This window comes from Rhinolophus ferrumequinum, chromosome 5 (genome assembly GCF_004115265.2).
Source record: "Rhinolophus ferrumequinum isolate MPI-CBG mRhiFer1 chromosome 5, mRhiFer1_v1.p, whole genome shotgun sequence".
Lineage (NCBI taxonomy): Eukaryota > Metazoa > Chordata > Mammalia > Chiroptera > Rhinolophidae > Rhinolophus > Rhinolophus ferrumequinum.
Genome location: NC_046288.1, coordinates 24,164,882 through 24,180,333, shown reverse-complemented (window position 1 = coordinate 24,180,333; position 15,452 = coordinate 24,164,882). Strand labels below are relative to the sequence as shown.

General features: G+C 30.4%; 1 protein-coding gene across 1 annotated transcript in view; it reads left to right on the top strand.

Moving 5' to 3' along the window:
* The window catches only part of TECRL (trans-2,3-enoyl-CoA reductase like), an 80,524-nt gene extending 65,632 nt beyond the window's left edge, over positions 1-14,892 (top strand). The window contains exons 6-12 of the mRNA XM_033106585.1: positions 426-531; positions 2,052-2,124; positions 2,953-2,996; positions 7,707-7,764; positions 13,258-13,343; positions 13,890-13,935; positions 14,765-14,892. Coding sequence (XP_032962476.1) covers positions 426-531; positions 2,052-2,124; positions 2,953-2,996; positions 7,707-7,764; positions 13,258-13,343; positions 13,890-13,935; positions 14,765-14,892 — 541 coding nt within the window. The remainder of the gene's footprint in view (positions 1-425; positions 532-2,051; positions 2,125-2,952; positions 2,997-7,706; positions 7,765-13,257; positions 13,344-13,889; positions 13,936-14,764) is intronic.
* Positions 14,893-15,452: the final 560 nt, after the last annotated feature.

The window sequence follows — 15,452 nt, the reverse complement described above, 5'->3', positions numbered from 1 at the left end:
AAAAGTTACTCTTAGTATTATAAAATGTCAAATGCATTCTAAATATATTTTGGATATTTTTAAAACTTTTAAGTTATCTGCTTCAATTTAGAGGCATTTTGATATGAGCACATTAACAAGTATTATATTCATACATATTCCTGGAGCAGGTGTGAACAGACAGCTTATAACTAGTATTATAATATATTTCTAGTGTCATAAGAAGTAAATTTATAGAGACTGTTGTACCATTACTTATTAAATAAATTCAGAATTTTTCTGGATTGAAAATATTATACTAAACACTTGTGTTTTGGTTACTGGAATTAATATTTCCTAATATAGAATATCATAGTAAACTAAAAAAGAAATGAAAATGTTTTATGAATAAGGCAAGCCAGATTTTCTCAATGAAATTTAATGTGTTCGTTTTCTTTTTTTTTTAGCTTGGCATGCTTTTGTCATTGTATACACTATATCCGATATCTTTTGGAAACTTTATTTGTTCACAGAGTTTCTGCAGGTCATACACCTTTGAAAAATTTGATAAAGGTAGGGATTGATAAGTTTTGTAATTTTAATTTATTGAGAGATTTTGTATTTTGGATCATCTGCAAAATAATTCAATCATGTTTATTTATCTCAAGCCTAGTTTCTTTTTGTTCATCTATCACATATCAAACATTCTGTTATGAAATGTCATTTCCTGGTTGACCTATTTCTTTGGAGCTGCCTTCACCCAATAATCCTTCATAGAAAGATTTACCAAGAGCTTGTGTTACAAGGTGAATATACTTAGGCACCTTTTAACGTTGGAAATACTTAGTACTTAGTATTAGATTCAGATTCTTTAAGTGCCATTTGAAGAGGAAGAATCTCATATTGAACTCTCCTATAAATATACATCTGTGTGATTAAAATAATGCTATTCCCATGTTTATGATAGTTGTCAGTGTATGACAGTATCTTTGATCTTCAAAAATAGTAAATGCAACAGTGATTAACCAACAAATAACTATTTAAGAAAATAGGACATTTTCTGAACCTTTGAAGTGGAAATATACATTAGGTAGTACCACAATTCAATTTTCTAATTCAAATTAAATTTTAATTTTTTTCCAATTTAAAATTTATTTTCAATATTATGTCCTTCCAAAAATATTCCTGTTTTTTATTGCAAATATCTGTTTTCCAAAAATATGGACAAGACAGCCATTCTATTATTGTCATTGTAATGAGACAGTAAACCCTAGAACTCTAGAACCTCAGAGACTCTAGAACTCCTAGAATCCTTAGAAATCATTTAGGCTAGCTTTTCTTTTGACAGAAGTATTCAAATTTACCATACAGTGTAAGATCAGTGTTATAGCCTAGGACTTCTAAAACCAGTCCTTTGCCCTTTGTAATAAATTAATATGTATTATTACTAATGGTTAAATAATGCATTCTTTTATTCATTTACTGTTAGGAAATACGTATCTAATACATACTTTATTTTTTTATTGCTTCATTCATATTTCCTACTTGATAGACAAAAAAAACCATTCTTGAAAAACCTTCCTAAATTTGCCCTATATCTTGAACACCCATTTACATTAATAAGGGTTGAACAAAGGAATGCACTTTTTGATTGATATTAAACAGGTACTTTTAAAATGTTGATTTACTGGGTGAAGAAGCATTCCATTTATCCATCTTAGAAAATTTATACCATTTTTCATGTAAAACTATTGCAGTGTGGCACCTAAATGTATGAGGTTTAAACATATGATATAGGGGTGGCTGGTTAGCTCGGTTGGTTAGAGCGTGGTGCTCTTAACAACAAGGTCGAAGTTCCATACCCACATGGGCCACTGTGAGCTGCGCCCTCCACACCAAGATTGAAACAACTACTTGACTTGGAGCTGATGGGTCTTGAAAAAACATACTTAAATAGATAGATAGATAGAATAGATAGATAGATAGATAGATAGATAGATAGATAAATAAAAAATATATGATATATATTATATATAGCATGCTACATATAAACCTAACTTTTACTTTGTGTTATTACTTTGTATTATTTGTAGGGCTGTGCCTTTTATTGGGGATTCACTTCTTGGATTGCCTACTACATTAATCACCCACGGTATACACCACCATGTATGTAGAATCTCTTCTTAACTAAATTGCATGTATATACACTCACATAAAAATTAGAAGAAATGCAATTGGTAATACAGATGATGGGCTAATCGGCTAAGTCTATCGTTTAGTACTTTTGTATATTCCAACTTTTCCACCATAAGCAAGGTGATACGTGGTAGGACACTGTATTAAATTCCACTTTGTCTATTACTCTTTATATAATTTGAGAAGTTACATAACCTATGATTTTCCTTTATTTTAAGGAGAACAATAAAACTTGTCTCATATTTGTTTTTATCTGAATAAATATAAAATATTTCAAATATTGCCTGTTACAAATCAATACAAAAAGAAAAATTATTCATATTTTTATTGTTAAACATTCAAGAATCAAAAGACATTATTGGGTGTTATTATATGTTAAGCCATGCTGATTGGGTGATTTTATTTATTTTTTTAATATTAAAACAATATCTTAATTTCAGTTTATGATTCGGCACATGTATTAAAGAATAATCAAAATAAATAAACACAACATTAATTGGAAAATAACAAACAAGATAGATTAAATCTGTGTTCAAAGAGTTTAATAACACAAATTAAAAATAAATTTGATTTGTATTCTAAATATAATTAGGTTACTACAAATAAAGTGCACGTGGAAAGTGAAAATATTTACCTCTTTTCAGATTGCAAAAGTATCATCCCAAAAGGTCAATTACATATGAGATTACTTTTGATTAAAGAATAGTGATATCCAATAAACCTTGCCTGAATTATGTGTGTAATGTGACAATCCAAAATATAAGTGTTTGCATAACATCTTCTTTATCTCCTTTCTAGCATTTGGAAACAGGCAAGTCACGGTATCTGCTATCAATTTTCTCGTATGTATTATTTATATTATTTTCTATTCATGCTCTAATTGTGATATTATTTAAAATACAAAACAGATTATATTTGAGGATTTGCCATATAAATAATATGATCTATTTTTATATAATATACATAATGGTATTAAATGAAGTAAATCAAATAACTTCCCATAATCAAGTCATTAGCTCTCTAAATTTTTTAATCAAAATGTTCCTCTCATTTATGAAGGAGGATGATTAGAATTATTTTAAATATAGTAAAATTTGGGATAACTATAATCACTAATTCTTTTTATTGTCTGACATTTACCAACTTACAAACTTCTAAGAGCAAAAATTTTACAAGTCTAACAGATGAACATCCAAAAACCACTTTGGCATAATTGTTAACTAAGTGCAGATGAAAACATAATTTGCTTTTTTGAATGAGATGTAGATCATTCTTAATTATTCTCAGTCTAGTTCTTTAAATCATTCTATTTAATTTCACATATTACTGTTTGAATCAGGTACATATCAATCTGAGTACAACCTATGCCTTTTTATTTCTGACAAGCATTATTTTATTAGACATATTATTTAGTCTCATACACAACACAATTCCATGTTTTCATTGCTTGTTCATGTTCTTCCCTCCTTCCTGTCCTTGAAAGATTAACTCCCATAATAAGAATCCTTGAGACATTGATTAACTCCCATGATTTGTGTACAAGTCCATATCCTTTATGTGGTTTTTACTGAAAAACCACACTTCATGAAGTACCCATGCCTTTCATTAAAGGGCATAAAGCATCGGAAGGGGCATTATTCCTGCTTTTATAATTGAAAAAAAAAAAACTGACCTAACATCAAAAAAAAACCCAAAAAAACCAAAAAATGAAAAAAGTTGGTTTTGTTTCTGTTGTTATATAGAGCCAGATTATCCCTGGTAAGAAAATTATATATTATAACCTTGTTAAGTATGATTTTAGTTAACTCTTAATTACTCGTGTACGAATCATCCATTTTGTGGACTAACCATTAACAATTATAGTTTTCTCTTCTGCTCCCTCTGTTTTCTTTTTATTGCAATTCTGATTTTCCTAATATACTAAACAAAATATATTGTAAGCATAAAACATACTTTGCAATGCATACTTAATGTACTAGAAAGTTAGGTAATAATACCCTGTGCAAAATCTTTGATTTTAGCGAGTTTTGCCATGTTTACAGTATATTCTGAGAAGTATTTTATCACTTTTCCCTTTGTGTAAATTTTTTCTGACTTTATACAACTTTGTTTCCTTAAATATGTTCTGTTATTACATAATCTATAAGAAAAAAATCAATCAAATAGAATCAAATATGGGGAAATTTATAAAGATATTAGAATACCTTTCCCTATAAATTTTAGGTGCAATTTTGTTTTCTTGCTGTAAATATTGTAGACACACTATAATCCAGCCTTTTCATATTTCTGTGACCCTCTATCCTCTGACCCCAACTCCACCTACAAACCAACAGATAAAAACACCAAAATCACAACTGCAAAACAAAATATATTTTATAATTTTTAATATTTTGTTATTTTATAAAATAAAATTCTGTTTCCTTTATCTACTCTTCCTCTCAACTTTATATTGACTCTGCAAAAGCAATTATAGTTTTTGATAATTCTGTGTACATTGAACATTGCAAACAACTGAAAATAACTCTTCTCCCTGGTTTCACCTCTGTGTCTCCAGTCTCATCCCTATTTATCCATTCACTCACTTAGGTTAAGATTTTTTATTATTATTATTAAAATGCAAATAATCTTGGAGAAGTAATAAATTATGCTCTTATCAAGTAGTCACACCTTCTCTTTAACATTTAGCTGAGAAGGACCTTGGGCACAGAACAGCAATTTTTGATTAGGAGAGAGGATGCTGGGAACAACATATCATAGCTTTTAATAAAGGTTAGGACTCTACTGTGGAAATCACAGAAAGGCAAGAGAACTGCTTGTGAATATTTGGTATTTGTGGATGAGTTGAATGAGAGAAAAAGTGTGCCAAAGTTAAGTGCTTTCATTCTCAGCAATATGCTAAAGTTTGGTTGTGACAATTTTTTTGATCCTTTGCCTATTATTGATAAAAGTATTTACATTTATATTTTATTAAAGACTCAAAGAAAAATCTTGGACTGTATGTTTTCTCAGCATTTGCCATTTTAGTTTCCTCTAGAATCCCCTCAGGGACTGGGTGAAAAAGGTGAAGGGATTAAGAAGTACAAATTGACAAATTAGTAGTTACAAAATTGTCATGTGGATGTAAAGTACAATATGGGAAATATAATCAATAATATTGTAAAAACTATATATCATGTCAGGTGGGTACTGGACTTATTGGGGGAATCATGTCTTAAATTATGTAAATATCCAACCACTATGCTGTACACCTGAAACTAATATAAAATAATATTGAATGTCAACTATAATTGAAGAGAAATTGTCACAGGGATGTAAAGTACAGAGTAGGGAATATAGTCAATAATATTATAATAACTATGTACAGTGTCAGATGGGTAATAGATATTGGGTGATCATTTTATGAGGTATATAAATGTCTAAACATTATGTTGTTTTCTACACCTGAAATTAATATAATAATGTATTTTAACCATAATTGAAAAATCATTAAACATTTAAAATAAAGTAATTTAAAATTTAAATAATGTAAAATCAAACTTAAAGACAGCAACTGTCCCACACTTTATTAAGTGGTTTTATTAACATATAATATGCCTAGTTGAAGACATCTAAATTTGGTAAAAATCTACCCAAGAGAAATGTATAAATTATGCCGAGAAATGTTCCAGTGTTTCACATTTAATATGCCCCTGGAAGTTTAATCAGTGAAAGAAGCATATATTGAGTTTGCAGCACTGACTGGATTTTCTCATCTTACTCAGCCCTGACCCTAGAGTAAATTATATCAACCATTTTTATCTAGGTCAATTAGTACTGCAGATTGTATTGGACTTACTTATTCACCAGAGTTTTAAAGCCAGTGCTTAAGGTGAAAATCATAAATTGTCACATTGCTCTTAAAAAATCCATTAGGGAGTTGTTAAATTGATGATAAACTAAGCATTTCTAAGCATATAGATATAGTTGGATTTTTTTCTCCCCACTTCCAGAAGGTATCTAGATACGCATTTAATCACTATAACTACTGACTGGTTTGGGTAAAGATCACCTAATGATAATTTAGGACATTTGTATAGGTCTGCTTTACTGGTCTAACTAAAACCAAAATGCTATTTTATTTATGCCCATACTTGGTGTAGATGATTAATATTTTAATATTTAGTTCAGTTGTGGTAAGTACAAAAAAAATATTTTGATGGTTGACTGAGTAAAAAATATTGATAAATACAAAGTATGTTTCACCTGAAGAGAAAACAATTTCTAATATAAAATTTGTTCATAAATATTTGGTAAGTTAATTTTCCTAAAATTCATAGTTTTATCATATATCTTATTTTGTGTTTGGTACTGTGAATGATGAAAAATAAGTATGATGAGGTGTCAGGACTGAGAGAGGAGCAAAAGATATCAAGTCCAAACAGATATATAATAAGTCATCAATTTGGTAATTAAGTGTTTTGTAATGCTTACAATGTGTGAGATAGAAATTTAGAGAAGTAAGATGAACTTTCTGGAGAAGGTTTTATTGGTTATGTGGGTAACTAAAATTATCATAATAATTTTATTGAACAATTCATGAAAATATTTATTTTATTTAATCATCATAATATCTATGAGAAAGGAATTAATATTTTCATTTAGATGAAAACACACAATTTCAAATGTCTAAATTGCTTAATCTCTAACAAAGAGAGAGTGAAATATGCAGGATTGGAACTCAAATCCATCCTACTAAAAGCCCACATTCTTAACCTCATTCACATATAAATAATTTCAGCTATGAAATTCTTATCTAAAAATGCCTAACCTCTTATTAATAATACAGTCTTTATATGTTGAATATGTACCTTGTATTTCATAGGATAAGGTACATGTAACAGACAAAGAAAAGGGTCTTATCTTCCAAAGATATACGTTGCAAATTGGGAGCATTAGCCCCAGGAGATGTTGGTAAGGCCAGAGCTTCTTAGAGGGTCATAGTGGCCTATTAACAGGGACAACTACTAGTACAGTATACATGAGGTAGTGGTCAGATGACAGATGAGCAACAACTGCCTTTGTGGGACAGTACTACTTGAAATGGGTTTTCTAAACTGAGCTGAAACAAGCTGGGAATCAAACTACCAAGCTTACAGTAGAAAGGTTGCTTCTGTGTTAATATACATAGAATATGTAAATCTATGTAAACATATGCCACTTGTATCTTCAGCAATGTCACTTGTCTCTTCATGACATGAAAATGTATCCACTGTAACAAGTACAAAGCAGATAATCAGCACAACCTGACTAACCAGGCAATTTGAACCTACTTAGTAAATGAAATCAATAATATCTTCAGAATTTCTAACTCAGTATGACTCATTATTTTGATTCTCCATATGCCACCGACAACTTTCATTACTATAATACAAAATTCCCTCTCCTTACAATTAGAGTAAAATACATCTGTTGAATCTTAGGGATTAATATGTTACATGGATACTAATATATCTACAGAATGCACTTTTTAACGAGGCAGAGGTATATCACACTGAAAAAAAAATGTTTTACAGATTTGTGAAGCTGGAAATCATTTCATCAATGTAGTGCTGGCGCATCCCAATCACACAGGTTAGTCTCTTTTCTTTTAATCTTTTCTAGAGTGAATTATGTTGATTATTATTTTAAAAAGCCTTAAAATCAACGATTTTAAAAAGGGAAATAGCAATTGTTGGAAACATTTATGATAGTATGCCCTATTCCTTACCTTATAATGTCTATGTTTTCCAAATATTTAAACAAAATCATATGCCCTAATAATGGCTTCTCTAAAGTGTGTATGCACACACCCACGTTCCCCTCCAACACACACATGCCCCAAACAATTTCACTTAAAAATGTGCAAAAATAAACCTATGATTAAGAAGTAAAGCACTATGAAATCCATTGACGAATATCCAGATTACTTAGGTTAGTTCTCAAACTTGATCTAATTTGCACAATGATTGACACAAGCATTGCCTAGGGGAGCACTTGGAATTTGGTAGTTACCCAAAAATACTTGAAAACATTGAAATCTATATCATTTAAAGATATTTTGAGTAAATCAATCCACCCATTCAGGTTCAATTATCAGTAGAGATTCACAAATGCTTATTGTACACAATACGTAGTTTAATTGTATATTTCAAATAGTAATGATCAACATTTGGACTTCATGTTGTTATCAGTCCAGCTGAAAATATAATAGTGTATGTTTTTCTTCAAGTTTGTTTTAATTTCTATCTGGATTTGTTAGAAATTGTCAGAATCTTACAACAGAATCTTACAAAAATCTTAACGATTTTTTTTTTGTCTTGCACATTTCTGGCAGCCTGAAGTATATGAAACACTTTCCAGAATAATTTTTATATAGGCGTACAATGAAATACATAGAATCATAAATGGAATTTATTATATTAAAATATTTGCATACATGAAAAATGCTTAATATAATAAATGTTATTATATATTCTTAAAACATCAAATAATATTGTGATAACAACTTATCTTTTTTGAGTATCAATGACCATAAACTATATTATTATATATGGATATATAAAACTACAATATGATTTAAAACTATCTGTTCTGACTCTTGCTGAAAAAAAATTAACAGATTAATCAAATGCTATTGTGGTTTGTTGCATGCATTTTTATAAAAGTAAAGCGTACATTTAATTATGAGGTTGAATGTAATTTTTACCTGGTCCATATTCATAGATCTGCTGAATTCTCTTTGAAGGTGTGTGAAGCCCGGATGAAAAACTGATATTGTGGTTGTTTTTTTGTGTTGAAGAAAAATACAACAGAATCTTACAAAAATGCTGAAATTGCCAAAGTTAAAAATATCACAAATTTTAATCTTGATTCTGATCCTTTAACAATATAACTGTGCTTAAGTTTCTTCAACCTTCTGCAATATGTTGTTATTTAAAAATGAAAAATTTAAGTCATCATGTTTTCAAAGTCAAACATCACTTTGAAATTATTCATGTGACACTTTGCTTGTGTCTCTGTTACTCCACACTGTATCTTGCTTTGAGATATCAGATGTCAACTAATCTTTTCTTTAATTGATTTTTTTTTTTTTTTTTTTTTTTTTTTGCCTGGAGACTCAGAAGACATTTCTTTATTATCAAAGTCTATTAGTTTTGTAGGGTGTATCTTACAGTTGACAATTCCAACTCCATTTCCCCAGGGACATGATGAAATCATCCAATAGATTGATTCATGTCTTTTTTTAGTTCTGGAAAGTTTTCTTTTATTAAAGTTTTAAAATACACTGTGTCACTTTGTGGACTGTGGGAGGAGAGTGATGTTAAAGTAACTTATGTTATATCTGCCTCTAACATATAAACATATATCTATCACTTCCTATTTATAGGGTTTTTTTGTTTTAATTTGGTTGTTTTTGTTCATTTATGTAATGTTCCTTATTCTATTGAACATTCGATCATTAGACAAACTGAAATATGTTCAATAATTACGGAGATGACTTTTTTTCTACCTTTTTTTAGTACCATCAACTGTCATTTTTTTCTACTTGTTATTTTGTCCACATCTATTTTGAGTTATGGCATTTGTTAATGGTTATGTTTTTTGGTAACTGCAAATGCTTCTGGGTATGTGTGTTTGATTAAATTTTTTTGGTTTCTCTTTGGGGGATTATTTTTATCAGCAGGAGAAAAGAGAAGGTTCTCAATTTCTATTTTATACATGCAGAATATTTATATGAATGCAGATCAACTTAATGTTCATTTTTAAGTGCATTGTTATTGAAAAGAAATAACATGTTTTTAGAGATGGAGTGATGGTGTTGAAGTCTCTAAAAATGTGTGCTCTGGAAGGGATGCGGGGTTCATTGTGTCTTTTGATTCTCTAAACACTTTTGTTTTCTAAATTCCTTAACTCCCAGAACTGTTTCCGTCTTTCCCTTCTGTAAGCCTCCAAGCAATGTTTTCCCCTTCTGAGCTGCCTTCCTATACCACTGTGTCCTCTTTTGGAAGTACTGCCTCCTAAGACAAAAACCTCTGGCCTCACTATGAAATCATTTCACTTCAGTTCTCCAGATCCCATGTTGAGATGTATCAGGTCTCAGACCTTTTTACAGGATAGACCCTCATCTTTTGATAACGAACTATAGACAGTTACACACTCAAAATATTATTTTTCCTTATGTGAAATCGTTATCCAACTATCAGTTCTTGTATCAGCTCTAAATGAGTCTCTGGTGCTCTTGGATTTTTATTTCCCCACTTACAAATTAACTGAAGCTTTTAGTAATATCAACTAGTTAGATTTGCTTTAGGTATGAGTTATGTATAGGGTGATGTTTAACGTTGAGTGTTTAAACAAGGTGTCACAAAACGTGTTCCCTGGAAGACATAATTTGATACAGAGTAAGTTCAAAAGAAGCTTATTACAAAGTATGAAAAAGAGGGAAGGAAGGAGAATTGTGCCAAGTGGGAGAAAGTGAGCTTTGATGCTGTCTCAGCAATGGTCTCAGTCAATTCTATAGAGATAATTGAAGCTAGGATAACCCTATAGAGATTTCCAAAGTTGGAGGATATAGCAATGGTTAACTGAATTTGGGTCTCCCTGGGAAGGGTGAATGATCTAGGATAAGGACGCTGTCTTTAATCAAGACCCTCCTTTCAGAAGGTCTGGCAGATGAAAGCTTTCTGCTACCAGCTTTCTCAGCAGTTATGGAAGAAATTCATTATTCCCGATGGGGATCTTGCAGCATATCACAGCATCCACCATAGTCCCCTGTTTTACTTCACAGGTCTATGTATTTGTATACTTTCTGGGAACACGCCCATAGGATGCTAGTGGGCCTTTCTTTCTGGGGCAAATTTAAAAGAGATATGTTAGTGGGAAATTATACAGCCTTCACCACTGCACATGGTTTTGGTATAACAACTAATTTGCACCATTTTCCTCTTCCACAAACCCCTAGATTCCCTTCACCTTTAACTGGCACATTTAACATCTCAAGGATTATCTGTTAGCATAACATAGACTCTCATCTTGAGGGTCTGAGATTATGTCTCTATGTACTTATCAGGACATAGATGTCTATGGGTCAACTGAGTACCAAAAGGTGTCCAAGGGCTACAGGTAAAATATAATCACCTTAACCTATTGTATAATAGCAGGTGTACCTCCTCTTCAAGATAAGGGTCAATTATTCTGCCAACAGTAGTGATTCTGTCCTGACAACTACAGGATCTTCAGGTTTTAAGACCCTTCTTTATAAATGAGGAATGCCCTGGTGTCAAATACTGTAGCTTTAGTTTTATAGGATGCAGATGAGATGGAGATTAGCATTCAAGAGTTTTGCTAGGGAGTAACTTTATGGATGGGAAGAAAGAAATCATATTTGTGTAGGAAATTGAGAGCAATACAGTATCAATGAGAGTCTCAGATAAACCTATGGAACATTACAAATCTGTGATGAATTGTCAATGTTGTTCTGAATTGAGACATTAATTTGCCATATTGGTCCAATATTGGATTAAGGCTAAACCAGCAATTGAACGTGACCTTGGGTGAGGTCACTTCCTTCAGCCAGGCAACCTCATAGTGGGTGTCGAGACTTGAAGGTTCTCTGTCAGCAATACTTCCTGAAGCTGTTGAATAAATGCTTGATGCCTGAAGAATTGAGGTGGTACAGCATTATACTGTAAAAAAAAAATCTTCAGACTTTTAATAGCAACTCTACTGTAAATAGTAAGTATAGTTTGAAAAAAAACATATCATGGGAATGTAAGTATTAAATTGGTAATGCCTAAATTTATTATTACAATTAACAGCGACTATGTATATTTGAGACAATACGTATATACATGTGTTTTTCTACATCACAAGATATATTGGTTATTTCATTCACAAACTACATCTGGAAGAAATTTGTATTTGTGGCCGCCTGATCACCAACAACCCTCAGGGCTGCACAGTCTTAAAGTAGAGGGTTTAACCCAGATTATCTCATACGCATCTTCCACCTCTGAAATTCATGGATATAACATGGAAGTTTCCTCAATTATCTTTCTGTTGATGGCTACCTGAGCATTATACAAAGGTGTTTATATAAATGTTAACCACATAATCTGTAATGTTAAATAGCATACATGTTTATCCTTATCTTGAAACGAGCAGTACATGAAAGCTGCACAGAACCTAATATATTTGTACCTTGATGTTTTACCAATAGTTACGATTTTGAAACCATACTGACATTTCATTATGACTTTAGAACTATAACTAGAAGAGATTAGTTTATGTGTTATCTGATTAAATCTTGCTATGGAGAATAAACAGCAATTTTATATTTCACATTTACAAATGTCACAGCTCAAAGTTCAACTTGAAATCATTATAAATTTGTTATCTAAAATGTTTCTTGAAAAAATTTAAATGGCGAAAACTTACTAACAGAAATCAGTGACAATATGCAAAGTATAACAAGAGCTGTAAATAACAATATTGATTGCTGAACAGAAATCATTTATGTGGTATTTCTGAATATTAACTATACCAATATTCACTGTAATCGTATCATGAGAGATTTTCACACTTTTCTCATATATATGATATCCTTATAAATTCCCTTTAGATTTTCACCAATTTAGTAGAAAGGGAAGTCTGAGGTATTTAATAATCTCAACCCAAATTATCCTCTTTGACACTGAAGGAGAATATGAAAAGGCATAAAATTGTTAAAATATATTTATTAATATCAGTATGCAATACTGCTGTAACTGTTATGGTGTGCAAAGTAACATTTATATATTTTTATTAAACTCTTAAAAATTGATTATCGTAGTGTATTCTGAAATTTTATAGCAATATAGCTATAGATATGGTCAGAAAATTACAGGTATTCTATTTGAGTCAAAATTCGTAACATTTGAAAATGGTTCTCTTTTGAATAATCTGTGAAATAGGTTTCTATAAATATATGATGACATTTCATGTGGTATATAGCAGTTGATCTAGGGAATTTAGTATTATATAATAAATATATGATCAAATTTGCAATATGTAGCATCATTGACATTTTACTCTCCTTTCTAAAAGGGACTAATGCCTGTTTTCCAAGTCCAAATTATAACCCCTTCACATGGATGTTTTTCCTGGTTTCATGTCCTAACTATACCTATGAGGTATGCTATTTATATATGTAAATAATCAAACTTTATTTGCTGATATTTATGTGCTTACATAATAAGCATATTTATGTGCTTACATTTATTGTACATTAATATGTGATATGTATGTTTTTTTTATTTGTAGATATAGCATAGACATAGACATAAATTATGATATAGATTTCAATTCAAGTTATAGGCATAGGAAATTGGAACAATTCAACCACAATTTTCCCTGGAAAAAAGAATGTACATATATTTACCCATATTTATATAAAATTCTACAATCTTCATATGAACTATCTTGAGATGTTTGAGGATCTTTTTATCAAAGTTTTTAGAACAAGGTCTTCCATTTTCTCATGATACTGTTTTATAAGATTGGTTATGATTTTACAATGAAATTATTATTTACAGTGAAATTATTATTTGGAGGTAATTTACTTCTAACTGTAATTTTTATACTGTGCTTTAAGCTTTCAATTAGCTGTTTAGTGACACAAATTAGCAACTTACAAGATTACTCATAGATATTTGTTAATTTATGTTTTAATCTAACAGATTGGATCATGGATCAGTTTCACAGTTATGACACAAACCCTGCCAGGTAAGACCAGGTTTATTGACAGTTGAAGTAAATGTATCTTTAGAAGTGATTTCTGAGAAGAAGTTGCTCTAGTACTAAAGTTTGTCATGTTTACAAAAGGATTTTGCACTTTCATTTTTATTTTGGATTTTTAAGCAGTTTTATAATATATTGGAACAATATTTACTCTGTATCTCTATAATTGAGGCCTAATCAAAGCTAGGAAATATAGTTAAAAAGAAGAAGTGGTGATAACGCATTTCACTTGAAGCTCTCTCCTGTGCATATGCACAGTCATGCATGTGCTGTGTATTCTAGTGTCCTTGAATGTTTTTGTAGGGCAGGCTAGGGGCATGAGTGTATAATGTTGAATGCTGGGCATTTCAACACACGCAAGGAAGTGAAATATCAATGAACTCCATGTATTAGAAGGGATATTTGTTATATATAGCCATTACATACATTCTCCGTTCCATTGTACAAAAATTTTGAATCATAATGAAGGTGGTTTGTTATATGCATTTGTGTGTATGTGTGTAGAGGTATATTATATACATATGGAAACAGTATTGAAACATTCAGAGACAAAAATATTTCTTATTTGGAAGTATTTTGTGGCAATGGGATATAAAATATGTGGATTTATTTTGACCTCTGCTATATACTTTCTATGTTTATTCAACCATGCAATAAATATTGAATGAACACATATTATGCTAGGCAATCAATAATGAAAACTGATAGAGAACTATGCAGCATTTGAGACATATTTTAAGAGGTGGATATGAGTTTTTACCCCTAATATAACTTGTTATAATAAGAAAGGATAATTATTTCTTTTTTCTTCTAGTTGGAATTTTTACACTTCTGATGAGTATCCAGATGTCTTTGTGGGCACAAAAGAAACATAAGATTTATCTGAAGAAATTTAATTCTTATATGCATAGGAAATCAGCAATGATTCCATTCATACTGTAAGAAAAAAATAACTGATCTTATATATAGAAAAATATTTACATAAACTCACTAATTGAGACTTGATTGAGGATGTTTGACTATTATGTTCCGGAAATTCACAAGCCACAAATTTATATTGAGTACAAACATAAAGTGTCAGAATATAGCTAAATTTAGAGTATAAACTTAAGGCAAATGAAGACTAGAAAAAGTAGACATGCGTAATAAAAAATAGCATCCAGTATGTTTGCAAGGGATTGGTCCTTGAATACAATTTTCTTACTTCATTAAATGTTCCATAACACTATTTGCTTAAGACAATTAAATTATCTGAATTCTAAAGTAAATATTTTTAGAAGTTGTGACATTTAAATCACTTGAATTTTATACATTATATTCATCGTAGTTAAATTTTTTCTTCATTATTCAAAATATTATTGAGAAGTATTGAGTATCTTATATAATATTAGCAGTTCAATTTCTTGTGAAATACTACCTACATTAAAAGTGAAATACTTGCAATTAGTTATATATCTTATTTATTCATAATACAATATTATGTGCTATCATTCTGAAATTAT